We start from the raw sequence: 15,429 nt of genomic DNA on the forward strand, positions 1-15,429 counted from the left end.
AAAGAGACTAAAATTATTTCGGAATACTGAAATTCCAAATGACACTTAAAACTAGCAATTGCGTCTTCAACAGGATCTACTAAATCTTCAGCTGGCAACATCTTATATCACAACAACGTCTTATATCCATTGAGTGTGATGGTTCTGCTGCATTCTTTTCCAAGGCATTTGCTGCCGTGATTCATCCAAAGACCCAAGAAGACAGGAGATGCAGAAGACTCACTGGAAAGGAGAGCTCTCGGCATGGCCCGTCTCTTACCATCATCAAAGGTGTCCACCAACTGACTGGGATTGATTTCCGCCCCTCCAATCAAGATATTGTCGAGTGCCCACTGGGCACGCTCCACCCCGGAGACCACAATTCCATTGCTGATGACAAAAGGCTGCCACCAGCGTAGGCGAGTTGTGTTGCTGAGGGCGTCCTCGGGCAGAAGGATGTAGTCGTGTCTAACGGAGATGTATTTTTGGAAATCCATCTCGTGCAGCAAAGTCCATGTGATTCCTGTCACAAAACAAAGACACCACCAATACAGGCACCTCTGGCAGAAAACCCTGGACCCGTCAGTGGGCAGCCAGTACTCCAGGCTGTCCAAACACATCTGGGACTGCCGAAGGAGCAGTGCTTTGGCTGACTTGGATGTTGGTATTTGTTGATCAACACTGCGTCTCCATGTGGTGGATGATTCAAGGGAAGGATGTTTGACACGCTGGCCCAGATAAAAATATCAAAGCCAAACAAATTATGACTTTGCTTTAGATTTTAATATGAATCATATCTCAGAAATAATGATAAATCCTTATTTCTAGATAATAACTTGTCACATTAAAATGATATATAAAATATTTCATATATAGTCTATGTACAAATATGCATACATAATGGCCATAAATGTATGTGATTTTGGGTTAGTTGGTCTGGTATGAAGTTCTTCTCTTATGATTTGTTAAATGATGTTTAGATTGCTTTAGTAAATATCTTTCAACTGCTTCCAAATACCTTCAGGTCATCCATCTATCAGCTGGTTACTAACAAAGGCATCTGCGAGAGCAGACATTCTAAAGGCTTTTTGGCATGACTGGTCTAGCTTCAGCTATTCCAAAATGATAAAATGAGAATTTCAATAAAATGTTCTACAACGCACTCAGGAATTCAGGATATTTTCGTTCGTCGCTAATCATGTTTCCTTGTAGTTTTGCCACTGTATTTATTAATATTTGTTTACACGCAAGCTGTAGGAATCCTTCAAAATATTTTTTTTTTACAAGAGTTTTCACTTTGGAAATGGATACAAACTTTACTTCCATGGCGTCTCATTCATCATAAAGCCTCCTGTTCAGGAAAGAGGGTGTTGTCTCTATTCCTATCCTTTACTGGTATTTATTTTAATGGGATTTCTCTTCCGTTTCCATTATTGAAGGTAGATTTTGCCCAACCCAGCAGTAATGCATGTGGAGGATGGTCCACAAACAGTTCTTCCTTTGCGACTTCTACCATGCATACTGGGAAGTCGGCAAGATTGTGCAGAGACGATTCTCATGAGGCATCGAAGAGCACCTGACCGCCCACTCCAAGGCGTGGCCTCCAAGCCTGACACGTACCTCCATCAGTCGAGTAGTCCAGCAGCACGCCTTCCTTCCGGCAGACCGGCCGATGGCAAAAGGTCATGTTGTTCTCACTGCCGATGCGGCCCCAGTATTGTAGGAATCTGAAGACAAGCACATATTATCTGTCAGGACAATTAATCAGAACAAATGCTCAAGTCCTAGAGACAAACACACACACACACACACACACACACACACACACACACAATTTCTTAACCTCTATTACTTGGGGGAAATGTGTAATGCTGCCATCAAACTAACCAGACATGGACTTACTTGGCCCCTCTGAGATCCAGATCTTGCGTAATTGCTTGTCTCACCGTGGATCCCCCAAAGTAGAGTGCGGTGTCCTCGGCGAGAACACCACAATCGGTACACGTGTTTCCACCTTCCAGGGACATCCACAGGTCCGGCTTGATTTCTTCACTGTCGAAGCGTTCCTTCAGGAAAGTCTGGGAAAACAGCGCATATGGGAGGCGGCCAGGTAATAACTGTGGAATACTGCATACGGAGTTAGGGTTCTGAACTTGACCCCAAAATTGTGCTTCAATGCTTCCCCCAAGATATTTAGGAAAACCAACAAGCCGCCTCTGCTATTAATGAAACTTTAATGTTCATGAAACAAACCAGATTTTAAAAGAAGTTTGCTAATTGCCTGTGAAACAAGCTACGCTTTTCATGTGATAACCTCATTTGTCAACCACGAGTATCTTCAGACACCAGAGAGCCTTGCTCCTTTTCTGTTTAAAACTTTGTAAAAAAAACGTCTAAAGTTGCTGAAACGTTGGCGAAAAGACAAAAAAACGACAGGTCAGGCTTTGTGTATTTAGTTGGCTACTTGTATGTTGGATTTCCAAGCTCTTGTGCATGCACAGGTTGGTCCCTTCTCTGTTACTATAATGATGACTGTACTGTATATATCCACAGCAATCTACTACGTGTGTGGGTGTGTGGCATCCACGTTGGGCTCATTAGATAGTGACGTCACTGCGAGAGTGTCTAGAAATGAATTGTCCGCTCTTTACGCGCAGCCACAGTCAAAACATCAGAACACACAACTTCGCCCGGCAAAAGTTCAGATATTACTTAACCTGTTTTAAAACTCTGGTCCTTTGTGATAATATGTCAACAGTGTTTATTTCACGGCAACAACAACAACAGTAGTCTCCTTCAAATACATATCGATAGAAAAAGCAGAGTAAACAGGGCAAAATACTGATTTCACATTAAGAGTCTGTTTCAAAGAAAACAGAAATCCAGAATGTTGAATCCATTCAGCACAGCTTACATTACGAATTGTTTTAGTTGTACTAAAACTTGATCTTAATATTCTCGTATCTTAAGCAAAAAATACATGTATCCATAAAGTTTCTATCTAAAGGATGTCCTCCTTCCTAGGGGACCCTCAGGACATGGCTACGAGTGATGAGCTTCATGCAGATGCGGGATCCTAGGTTGGTCTGCAATGCCAGAGTCTTTGAGCTTACCTTCAGGGTATGCGTCAAGTAGCAGTTGGGCCCAGAGTATCCCGGATCACAGATGCACTGTCCCTTTAAGCAATCCCCATGGCCTCTGCAGTTGTCCAAGCATCCAGGGCCCAGGTAGAAGTTATCGATCGCCCACTGTATGTCTGAATGCTTCTGATAGAACCTGAATCTCACAGGACTGTTGGTGACACAAAAGCAAGGGGGTAAAAAAAACGAAGGTTCATGCCATTCAGGTCCGTTTTCTCACATGTGTAATTGAGTCCCCAAGAGAAAAACACTTAAAATTCCTAGTAGGTGACTTTAAAAAAAAAAAAAAAACGTATTCTGAACGCTATCATCTTGCTATACAACTTTAAAACTGGTTTCGCTTAAATTTTACAATATCAGAAAGAACTGGCAAAACCAAGTGAAAATCAATGGAATTTCTGGTTGAAGCAATAGGAATATTTTTAAACACAAACCTGTGGTTCTCATCAGGTTTGTTATGAACTGGAGTTCAGTGACTCGGGTGCTATTTGGGTCCATGAAAGCATTTTGGAACTTGTATAGCAGGAGAATGACAGGTGTCAGGCTACATTTGGCCTTCTGGCAGGCAGGGAATGGCAGCTTCTAAATTCCCCGAACATCAGCAGTGATGTCATGATGACTAAGCTTATCGGAAAACAGAACTGAAAGGGCCACATTATGGGTCACTTTTCTTGAGATTTGAATGTTATTGTTTTTCTCTGTCATCTGGGGTTAAAAATGAAGACTCATAATTAACCTTACATTAAAATATTCTACACTAGCAAAGGATAGCCTGGGTGCTTGAGCCCTGGTATCCGCGTGGGAAACCCAGAGGAGCCTCCTTGATTTTGGACAGCCCAGCTCCAGCTGTTGTGGCCATCTGGGAAGTGAACCACTGAATGGAAAATCTCTTTGTCTCTCCTTCTCTCTGTCTCCCTCCAAAATGCTGCCTTTCAAATAAGTAGTAAACAAATCCTAGCACCCATCCCACCCCACATGATACTTATGAGAAAATTACTATAACTATTTAAACACTTTTTAAATGTATTTACTTGAAAGGGAGAGTGACACACAGAAGGGCGGCGAGGGGTGGGGTGGGGAACATACACACATACTTTGCATCTATTGGTTTGCTTTCTAAATTGAGGCAGGTGGATGCCCAGGATGAGGCGGGCAGAAGTCGGGTGCAGCGTTCTGGGCTGTCCCACATGAGTCATATGGACCACATCATCTTTCCCATTACCCACTGTCTTCCAGGAAGCTGCAGCTGGTTGTGGAACCCAGGCGCTCCAATGTGGGATGGGGCATCATAATAGCTGTGTCAAATGCCTGTCTCTCCTTTAAAGAGTGAATCAAGGGGCTAGTTTGCATCAGCAGCGTGCAAGGAGGTGGCTGTTCAGACTCTCCAGGAAAGAAGAGCAATTCTTCCCTGTTTTTTTTTCTGGCTACTCTTAGATTCAACAGCAGCACAAGCTGGTGAGATGAATATATCACCAGGGATGAGAGTGGCAAAGAATAAGAGAATAAAGAGGAACAGGGTGCTTGAGGACATAATTGACCTTGTAAATCAACCAATCCTACAGTCCACTGAACTTTGGATTTTTTTCATTGCAAACATAATACATTTCCCTTTTAATTGAGCCAGGTTGAATTGGATTTTCTGTCCCCAGCAGTTGGAAAGCACCCTGATTTAATTTTCTAAAATATTAATTGAATAAACCCAGAAAACTCTGAGCGGTCAAGTAGTAAGTGATCTCTATGGGGCACTGAAACGAGCGCCGTTGTAGCACCTTATTCAAAGATTATGCATGTCCTGGTCATATATTATAATCAGTTTCACAAGGTTTTTCATTTAGCTAAACTATATGATTAATTCAGCAGAGGAATAACTGTCATTTTGTTTAATGTATCTCTTTTTCTAACTTTATAGTCCAAGGGAGATATTTTGGAATTGCCTTAAATTAACACATCGACATGCTTTCCAGAGCATGGTTTAATGACCCTAGCTCGTCACGGCGCCAGGCTAGTTACTTTCCACTGCAGGTGCAGAACATAAAGTTTGCTAAGAAGAAAATGGAACCTTCAAGACACACACTTGTACACACAGCACACAAAGGTTAGGAACGGCTCCTGGTCTTATGTAGCAACGGAAAGCACATGTTGCCCAGCATACCACAGTCTACAGGGTGATGAGGGAACATGCCCTTATTCACTGGCTCCAAGGCCATTACTATCATCTGTCTGCACTTAGTGAAGACACTAAGGCGTGGGCAACAGAAGGGCTTGACGAGGTCCACTTTGCCAAGTCAGAGGATTCCACCCACGGAGGCCTCCTAAAGTCATCTGATCGCAGAGATCATCAACTAGGAGAACCCTTAGGGTTCTAGAGGAAGAGAGAGAATTGTAGGTTTCACAAGAGTGTTCCAGGTGACTTCTGAAAGTTTGGGCCGCCAGGCTTTATTTGAACGTTCTACTTACTTTCCCACTAAGCTCTCAGGAAGTGGGTAGGTGATCCTTTTCCAGCCTTTGGTAGGAAAGAATACAGACGGCTGAGAAACACTTCCAGAACACTTTGGGTCTGCAGGCAGGCACTGAGGCACCAGGTAATTCCAGCTCACACCAAAGTCAGTAGAATACTGCACATGGATTTGGTTCTGTGCAATTTTTTCAGGCACTTTACATCCAACAGAAATCTGACAAAGAGAAAAAGCAAGGTTACCCAGATATTAAAATCAACCCACAGATTTCTGCTCGAGTGAGAAAGCTTGGATGTATCCTGCACTGCACTCATCTATATTTTCAGATTTTTTTTTTCTTGGTTCTGCTGATGGACAAGGGAAGTCCCTGTGGCTGCCCAAGGTGACAGATCAGAGGAGGTGCCAAGGCTGTCGTGGAGGGGAGAGGAAGCCTGAGCTTCCTGCCAGGCTGGTTGGTTGCCCTGGAAAGCCTGGATTCACTCTTACACATTGTTTGTTCTGCTAATGGTCTGGCGCATCTCTTTGGCAGAATATTTGACCAAGAAGGATTGCTAAAGCTTTACCAATTTTATTATTTTGTCACACAATATATGACTCTCAATAAATCACTTTCAGTGACGAATAAGATACCGTGAAGTGATAACGGGGGGTTCTTTCCACAATGCACAGCTCTCTTTGCAGATGGCGATAACCACAACGTGACATTTGCCTCTAACACAGTGACATTAGGAATCGACTGACGTAAAATCTTGGTCAAAGCCCATGTTGGCATTAATGCTAACTTGTGCCTCTGTGTTCTATAGTTTTCTCTCTCCAGAAACACTGAAATTCTACTGTAAGACAAAAGTAGTAATAGCCACTACAGCTTTAAGCTTCTCATACAGACGCTAATCTGCCCAAGTCATGTGTCAGTTTAAGGAGTTAGAATCATCATCCTACATTTTTGTTATCAATATTTTGTTCTGTGAGTATCTGATCCCGAGCAGAAACCCATTGGCTGTTATGCATGTCTCACTTTGAAAGAGTTCAGAAATAAAATACTTTCAATCAATAAGCAACACATATTTAAGTTGCATTACCTTAAATTTTGTTTTTCAAAGCATGCATCATCCATGAGATGCTGAAAAATCTTTGCTTCTGTAACAGTTTGTTATGCTGCTAATGTGGACTTATTGTGAGTATAACATTTTCACCTTGAATTGCATGATCCATCCTTCAGTGGGTGTCAGGTCATGGGTCACGGCATACACCTCTCGGCCATCATGGCTCCCACAGATCATCACTCCATCAGGCGAGTGACAGAATCGTTCAACCACACAGTCATCATGGAATAACCAGTGCTCATTCACTTAAAAAAAAAAAAAGAGAGAGAGACACAAATGAGGGACTTGGTATAAAAGCACCTGGAGCAAGTGTTCACATTAAGCGAGATCTCCAAAATATTCTAGGTGGAAACCTCTTTTAGACTGTGTATGAAACATTCCTCCATCCATGGAGAAGTTCTGGAAGAATCTCACCCACAGTATTGATTTCTGCTGCTACTCCTTCTGTATTAAAAACCACTTCCAGTGTGGCTCCTGTTGATGCACCTGAGAAAGAAGCAGAGGATTGCTCGTGTGCTGAGGCCCCAGTCCCCAGGTGGGAAGCCTGGGAGAAGCTCCTGGCTCCTAGCTTGGGATTGACCCAGTTCTGGCCACTGTGGCCATGTGGGGAGAGAACCAGCAGGTATAAGAGCTCTTTTTCTCGACTCACTGTAACTTGGCCTTTCAAATCAATAAGAAAATTTAATAAAAAGGTAAATCAATCAATAATCAATCAATCTAAAGTGCACACACACGCAGCCCCAGATTTTCATATACCCTTCTGTAGGGATTTCTGTAGGGGATGTGAATGCTGCCTTTCAGAACGAATGGGTTGCTACTGGACAGTATGTCATCCCTTTAGACCTTGGTTGCTGTGGACAGGAGGTGGACCAAGAAGACATGTTGCCTCCCCGTTGCTTGCAGGACAGGGAATCCTACCTGCAGAGCAGACATCTGCCTACTGTACCCTGTTTCTGTGATAGCTCTGTGTGGCTCACATACTGGCCTGTGTGGTGAACAGTGGAGAAGGTTCTGGAAATAATCAGCTGCTGTTTTAGAAGTCTGTGAGTAGTGCAATGATTCTGATGAGAGAAAAATGGTGTCAACTGTTCTTAGTAAGGTGCCAAAGCCAAAACCATATCCAAATAGGGAAGGAAGGTTGAGCCCACATAGAAGTGAGCACCTTATCTACAGCCAATCTTAAACCATTCCAAAGGAGCCCGTGGCGGAGCTGGGATACAAACCATGGGACAGATGTCAGTGATGTCTTCAGGGGAACACCAACGAAAACGAGAAACCGGTTCCTGTGAAGTGTATTTGGAAGTGATTTTATTTTTGAAAAATGAATTTTCCTTACTTTATTTTAGGATGTTGGGATGAAAGGTTTTCACGAATTGATTGTGATCGAAAGATTTATTACCTGAAGTATGGATGCTCCAGTATACAACTGTAAGTATGAATATTGTCTAGTTTATAAAAAGAGAAATACAGATTTCCCTTGAAATAACAGTGCTCGGGCCCAGCGGCATGGCCTAGCAGCTAAAGTCCTCACCTTGAATGCCCCAGGATCCTATATGGGCGCCAGTTCTAATCCCGGCAGCTCCACTTCCCATCCAGCTCCCTGCTTGTGGCCTGGGAGGGCAGTTGAGGACGGCTCAAAGCTTTGGGACTCTGCACCCATGTGGGAGAACTGGAGGAGGTTCCTGGATCCTGGCTTCGGATCGGCATAGCATTGGCCGTTGAGGCCACTTGGGGAGTGAGTCATCGGACGGAAGATCTTCCTCTCTGTCTCTCCTCCTCTCTGTATATCTGATTTCCAATAAATAAATACATCTTTAAAAAAAAAAGAAATAACAGTGCTCTAAGCGCCCTCCACAATATCCTTAACATTTGGCTATTCACGTCTGATTCTTTACCTATTCTGGATCCATAGTTACAATCTGATTATTAGTAAATTGCTTCTAATGCTGAATATATGTTGCTTTTCACGACGTTTCAACGTTGGCCCCAGCATTTCCAGCATCCAGAGACGAGATCAAAGACTTGAATCGCAATCCAGCCTTTGCCCCCTTTCGTGCAGTCAGGGCATACAGTGTCTGCAGAACAAATGGCTTATCTCCGGGATTCACGTGGCTACTGCCAACTCCCTCATCTGCGTCTTTGCTCCCAGGGATTTGGAGTTATGCATAATCCTACACAACAGATCCAGGACTCCAGGGGGCAAAGGACACCAACACTGAACTCTAGTAAGGTTACCCTGAGCCTGCTCCTTCTGAGGAGGATTAAGTCAACGAACTTATCAGTCTTGTCTGCAATGTCAGAAGTTGCTTTTGTCAGCAGATGTCTGGCTTTCCGGGGACACTATTTTTTTCATGGCAGTCAGGAGTCAGAATATTCATTCCTTCATTTGTATGGCATCAATGAAGCCTAAAGTAAAAAAACCAGTACTGAAGGTTCTTGGAAAACCTGCTGTGTTTGCTTTTATCGCCTTGGAGGTTCAACTGGTCGACAGTTGTAAACCCACTGATGTAAGCCATTACACAGGGAAGAAGAAGTGAATAATTTAGCTCAGTTCTGAACCAGATATATGTCAGCAAATAAGCGAATAAGACTGCTTAGCAGTGGGGGAAATGTTAAGCTTTTTCTAATTACAAGGATGCTTTTTAGTAAATACAGCTCGATAAACCATGATGGCACATAATTTATGAATAAATGAATTAGTGAAGTTGATGAACCCAATTGCTTCACAGTATCAAAGTAATGTAAATGCTGATGAATATTAGGTAGCAATTAAAATTTTACTTTCAAAGGTATGTAAATACACGGAGAAATGATCAAAATTTAAATTCTGCATTAAAAAAAGGCCACAGATCTATAAGTGAACATTACAGCGTTTTTGGAAGTACATATAAATGTATACAGACGAAAAGATTCTCAAAAACACGCTAAAATAGTGAGAATGGTTCTCTGGTGGGCAATTTTAATTTTTGTCCTCATGATTTTTATATTTCCCTAATGTGACACTTTGAACAATTGGTCACCTTTTTTTTTTCACCATCAAACATTAATAATTTAGTGTTTTAAATCATTGACATTTCTGAAATTTCAATGTTTCCCCGCATTTGCCATTCCCCTGGGAGGTTATCAGTTGTGTAACAAAAATTAACAATATCAAAATCACCCCAAGGTGCTAGGGCTGAGTAGCGTGTGGCACTCAAGGTGCCCGTCTTCAGTTTGGCTACACTGATGTCGGGGGTGTGACAGACACCACCCATTCCCCCTGCATTAGCTGAAGGGGTTGCATTTTCGGACACCTCTTCCGATAAAGGGTCATCAGATGGGGTGGGAGAAACGAAAACACAGCATTAAAAACAACGACACGTAGGAGACCCTGAGTCTCCATGGAGAATGAAAGAGGACAAGAGCTGGGACACCATCTGGAACAGAGAGCACCATCCCACGCGCTTGTCATGGGACGAGCAAAGCGGAACGTTTCTCATTTGATTCTGACAACAAATGACCAGGCCCACTTGCCGCTCACAGAAGGAAAAGGGGAAACACAGCAGTGGAAGTTCTCTGAGAAGATGAGTTAATTATTAAAACTCCGGAATACTATTTGATCAAGACACCCTGGCCGGCTTTGCTACCACATCAACCATGACAGCTATTTCGGTGTTTCTATGGCCTTAGAATGTCTTACCCCCTTCCCGCTGAAGAGACCCAGAGCCACTTGGCTGCCCTTCCTCTGGATCCTGGCTTAGCCCTAAACAGCATTTACCTTCAGTTTTGTCCTCCATAAACATGTCAAAGGCGATCCTCCCCACGGGCCCCGCGTCGGCTGGGGATCGCTCGTGCTGGGGCACTGGCGCCGTGCTGAAGGTGTCCAGCATAACCGTCCGCTGGTCAGCGGAGCCCGAGATGAGGACATTGTCGATGGCCCAGTCGTTCTGATCCAAGCCATCGTGTTTGGGCTGCCACCAGCGGAAGCGAGTAGCCATCTCTTTAGCGTCAGGAGGCAGAAGGATATTCACGAACCTGTTAGGGACGGGAGGAGGTTGGGGGGACAATATCCTGAATCAGACCATCCAGGTGAGGAAGTACGACCGCCAATAAAGGACCGCATTTTGCATGGGGGGTAGCAAGGGACACCAGCAAAAATAATCCTTACGGGCCGTGGCTATAGTAGACTAACAATATATATATTTCAAAATAGTTAGAAGATATTGAATAGTCTCACAAGAAATGATTCCTGTTCAAGGTGAAACATATGCTTATGAACCTGATAGGATCATGACACCAGGTGCCCGTGCCTCAGAATATTATATTACCCCATAAATGATTATTGTGTGTGAGCCAAAAAATAAAACACTCCAACTACAAGAAACTTTCATTAACTGGATTGATTTTATAAAATTTTGGTAGTCACTAGACTAGGGAAATACATTACTATATATTATGTAATATTATTTGTTATTATGTATATAGTTGAGTTCCTGCTTCTTTGCTTTGGTCTCTCCCAGTCTTGGTCATTTGGGGAGTAAGCCAGTATATGGGAGTTCTCCTTCTATAAAATGAAATAGGATGGTTTTTAAAAACCATGCTTTATGTTTACTCAAGGTTTTTCACGTAAGAGGTTTTAAAGACTGACTCGAGGCTTCTTAAAGATATTACTATTTTATTGCATGCATCAGTTTCCTAGCTCCCCATTTTCTACAACTGAGCAAACACTATATGAACAAATACATATTTGCCTTCTGCGTCTATTTTTTCCACAATGAAATTCAAATTAATTATCATACAGGCATTCTTTTCTATGGGAATTTGCTCTAGCTTTTTTTCATCCCTGACAATGTGATAGCTGAGTTTATCTCATTGTGGGATGTGTAAATGAATCATTCAGGAAAAAAGACCCATATAAGCTATCCACGCATAGCTCAGAAACCCTTCCCGAACTGGTCCCAGGACATCCTGTACCGATGAGTACAGCAGCAAGGCCGCTGGCCCCTGTGATGGCCCCTAGCACCTTTGCTCCACACGTTCGTTATTCCCAACCAAGCAGAGTACACACCCGGGTTTGGTGTACTGGTCATAGAAGATTTCCATGAGCAGGTTCCAGGTGATACCTCCGTTGACAGAATATTCCAAAAGAACGCCTTGGTTACGGTTGTTGGGTGTAATCAGGCATCCGTACATGAAGTAAAACTGGATGAACTCGGCGTTAGTGAGGTTAAGATCCACAGTGACTAACAGCCGACTGCAGCCCTAAGGAGAAGAAGCAGAATACAAATACACAGATGCACATATGTGTACTTGCATATCCATATCTATTGATATTTATATAAATCTTAACCACAGATCATGTTTGGTTTCCATCCTTTTTTCTATTTCTTGTGTAATCCAGGTTATATGGAATTCTAGAATCAATTTTCTTATCACCTCCACTAGTGTGCCAGTTCCTAACATGGTCCCTGGTACATACCCGGGATCCAGAAATAACTGCATAATTTCAGTGCTCAAGACTTCCAAGGACAATATAATCTAGGGAGATCTTCTTCTTCTTCTTTTTTTAATAAGCAAAACAAGAATCAGAATACCTTTATAAATCAAACCATTTGCTCATATTCACTGACATTTATTACATTTTCAAGAGCTGTCAGCTATTAATAACCTATTCAGAAGACTATAACGCAACAGTACAAAATGACTACATCTGAATATTTCATTATAATTAGAGATAATAGTTGTGATCTTAAAAAATCAAACTGTTATAGATTTTAATGCCATCTATATGTATTCAGTAATGGAAATTGATAGTTTTTGATTATGTTATTAGTACTTAGTAATTATTAGTAAATTATTGTTAATTATTAGAAAATTATTAGTATTTGCTAAACATAAATTAGGATCTACTGAGTATAAATGGGAAAACCAGGTCTCTTAGAAATTCCAACTAAGCTAGGGGAAGTAAATTTTTATTTTAAATTTTAAAAGTTTTATTTATTGATTTATTTGTAAGGCAGAGACATACAGAGAGAGAGGCTGATCAGGCTGAAGCCAGGAGCCAGGAATTCCATCAGAGTCTCTCAGGTGAGTGCCAGGGACCCAACCACCTGGCTTGCCATCCACTGCCTTCCCAGGCACATTACAAAGAAGCAAAGGCAAGCCTGGGATCCCAGGCACTTGGATGTGAGCTATGGACCTTCCAAACAGTAGTTTAATCTCCTTAAAAACGCTCACCCGAAGAAGGCAATTTGAACATTGCATCCTAAGTGTGATTACAGAAACTCTAAACTGTGGGGCTCGCATTATGGCACAGATAGGTGAGCAACCTGCGATGCTGGCATCCCATGCAGGCACCAGTTCAAATCCAGCTGTTTCACGTCTGATACAGCTTGCGGCTAATGAGCTTCGGAAAGCAACAAAAGCAGGTTCAAGTGCCCGGGACCCTGGACCCGTGTGGGAGACTTAAACGTAATTCCTGACTCCTACTTTGGCATGATCTACCCCTAGACATTGTGTAATAATATGGGGAGTGAACCAGCGGATGGAAAACCTTTCTCTTTATCTCTGTCTCTCTTACTCTCTAACTCTGCTTTTTTTAAAAATCAATGAATACATCTTTTAAATTCCTAAATGGTGAATGTTTTCTTGCTACCCATGGGCTAATCACTGAATATATATGGTACACTTTAAGGACAAGTGTGTAGAGCAGGTGCTTCGGATAAGAGTGACTGTGTTTAAGTTCTGTGTTCTTAAATTCAACTCCATGAAAACGTGTCGGTAGTTAGGTCCTTGTCCCCCATTGGAGAGAAGCAAGTGGACTTTCTGGTTCCCGGCTGCTGTGGACATTTGCTAAGTCAACCAGCAGGTGGAAGTTCTTCACCTCTGGCTTTCTCTGTGCTTATAAACCAAATCACAAATAAGAAGTAATATACTTCATGTGCACAGTGTAGATTCTAAGGTAGGGTAGGGTAGAAAGACAGAAAGTTGATAGCGAAGTTGGTAATTTTTACAATCTTCCTTTCATGCCATTGGAGAAATTTTAGCCTTCAATAAAGGCTTCTTTATCAGCAAAGAGGAGTGATGGAAGCCTCTCCAACAAATCCCCAACACTGCTGCTGTTATTCACAGGATAATACGCTAGCCACGCAAACGTCCAGCAATTCCTGCCAAGTGCTTATAACTTCTAAGGAAGAATGAGTGGTTTGCGACAAATTCAGGATCGACTCAAGTTCCTTTTCCAGGTTTCTGGCTCCTGAAATTCCAATTCTGTCGCGAGCTGGGGAATTTCAAGTCAGAGCTCTGTGGAGCTGAAGGGTCCCGTGCACAGCACATGCATTCTTGACTAGGTGGCATATTCCAGGGAAGACCTTTCCAAGCGTGTATTGAAGTATGCCCCGTGAAGGCACTGCCCTAAGTCCACTATTGCAAATGATTTGTGGCAGGCAAACACCAGAAATAACTGTACGGTTTGGATGCAGCACCAAGTTCCGATTGGGGTTGTGCGTCGGTGGTAATTCATCCTGCATCATCCTTTGCTAGTTATACTTCAAAAGGGCCTCAGCTCCTTGGGGGGGAGCTTAGAGGGTACAGAGACACTCACCCCGCTGAAATGGAGAGCCATTCCCGAAGCCACCGCTCCGCACACGGTGCTCAGCTTCCCCCCGTTCACAATCAGCCAGTTCTGGTTGGATGGAGCTCGATTGAAGTTGTCTTTGAGTTGGGTTGGAAGGGGGGCCTCCGGCTCATCGCAGTACAGGCCACCCCACTGCTCATCGCAGCTGGTGGGGTGGGGGAAAGAGTAAAGGAGAGTGGACATCAAACAGAGCTCCAGCAAGCGTGACCTCAAACGATTGAAGCTGGCTCTGCTTCCTGGCCCAGGAGGAGGAAGTGACTGCTTCATCCAGAGCCCATCAGAATTCACCTGTTCTCCTGGACAGGGCTTCAGGTTAGACAGAAGCTGTGAATGAATAACTCCAGTCTTTCGGAAAGGGGTGACTTGGGGCTCCAGGTGGAGAAGATGCAACTTGAAGGAGTTAACTAAAGTATGATCTCTTTACTGCACCACGCAGCTCCGGATGGCTTATACAGCATTAGAGCTGCCTAACAAACTGGATTTCTTAAAAGGCTGAGGGGACAGTGAGGAACCCAAGGGTCTGGGTTTTAACAGGGAAAGACACTTCGCATAGGAACTGTCACCTCCAAGCAATGGGCTGACTTCCCTCTTCAGGGGATAACAAAAGGAATCGAATATAGGTGGGTTGGTAAGAATCACCCTCCCAAAGAAGGCTTCTCAGGCATGTGGGGATTAGCAGAGAGGGACTACGAATTATCCATTGCCAGCTTCACTCATCAAACAGTATAATCTTTGATCATAGACACACATGCGCGCGTGCACACACACATACACACATTTTATTTAGATTCTTCGAGATAATGAGGCTAAGAGTAATAAACCAGGTTTCTCTATCACATACACCAGATAAACTGACCAGATATTTACATATGCTTCTGCACAAATAACACAGGAATGTCAGTTAAATTACAACAAGTGCCTATCGCTACATATATTCAGCCTCAGTGGGAAAAAAAAATGCTTAGATTGTATATTATTTTTGGTGCAGACATACTGAACTCCCAAACCTAGTTTAATTTTTTTTTTTTCAAAATCCAAAGGCTCACAGAAACACAAAGGGAAATAAAATCCAGTCAATTATCATTCAACATCAACCAGATAAGACAGCCCATTGTTTTAGTTCTTAATCTCAACGC

General features: G+C 42.9%; 1 protein-coding gene across 2 annotated transcripts in view; it reads right to left on the reverse strand.

The window, feature by feature from the left end:
- Nucleotides 1–15,429, reverse strand: part of RELN (reelin) — a 357,318-nt gene that overhangs the window by 19,271 nt on the left and 322,618 nt on the right. For both annotated transcript variants that reach the window (XM_040971387.1, XM_040971386.1), the window contains exons 48-56: nt 14,261–14,438; nt 11,726–11,919; nt 10,436–10,692; nt 6,769–6,923; nt 5,577–5,791; nt 3,093–3,270; nt 1,882–2,057; nt 1,600–1,706; nt 260–502 (exon numbers count right to left, since the gene is read on the reverse strand). In XM_040971387.1, the coding sequence (XP_040827321.1) occupies nt 260–502; nt 1,600–1,706; nt 1,882–2,057; nt 3,093–3,270; nt 5,577–5,791; nt 6,769–6,923; nt 10,436–10,692; nt 11,726–11,919; nt 14,261–14,438 (1,703 nt within the window). The remainder of the gene's footprint in view (nt 1–259; nt 503–1,599; nt 1,707–1,881; nt 2,058–3,092; nt 3,271–5,576; nt 5,792–6,768; nt 6,924–10,435; nt 10,693–11,725; nt 11,920–14,260; nt 14,439–15,429) is intronic.

This window comes from Ochotona curzoniae, unplaced genomic scaffold, assembly GCF_017591425.1.
Source record: "Ochotona curzoniae isolate NIBS_2020 unplaced genomic scaffold, NIBS_Ocur_1.0 contig_21, whole genome shotgun sequence".
NCBI classification, from domain to species: domain Eukaryota; kingdom Metazoa; phylum Chordata; class Mammalia; order Lagomorpha; family Ochotonidae; genus Ochotona; species Ochotona curzoniae.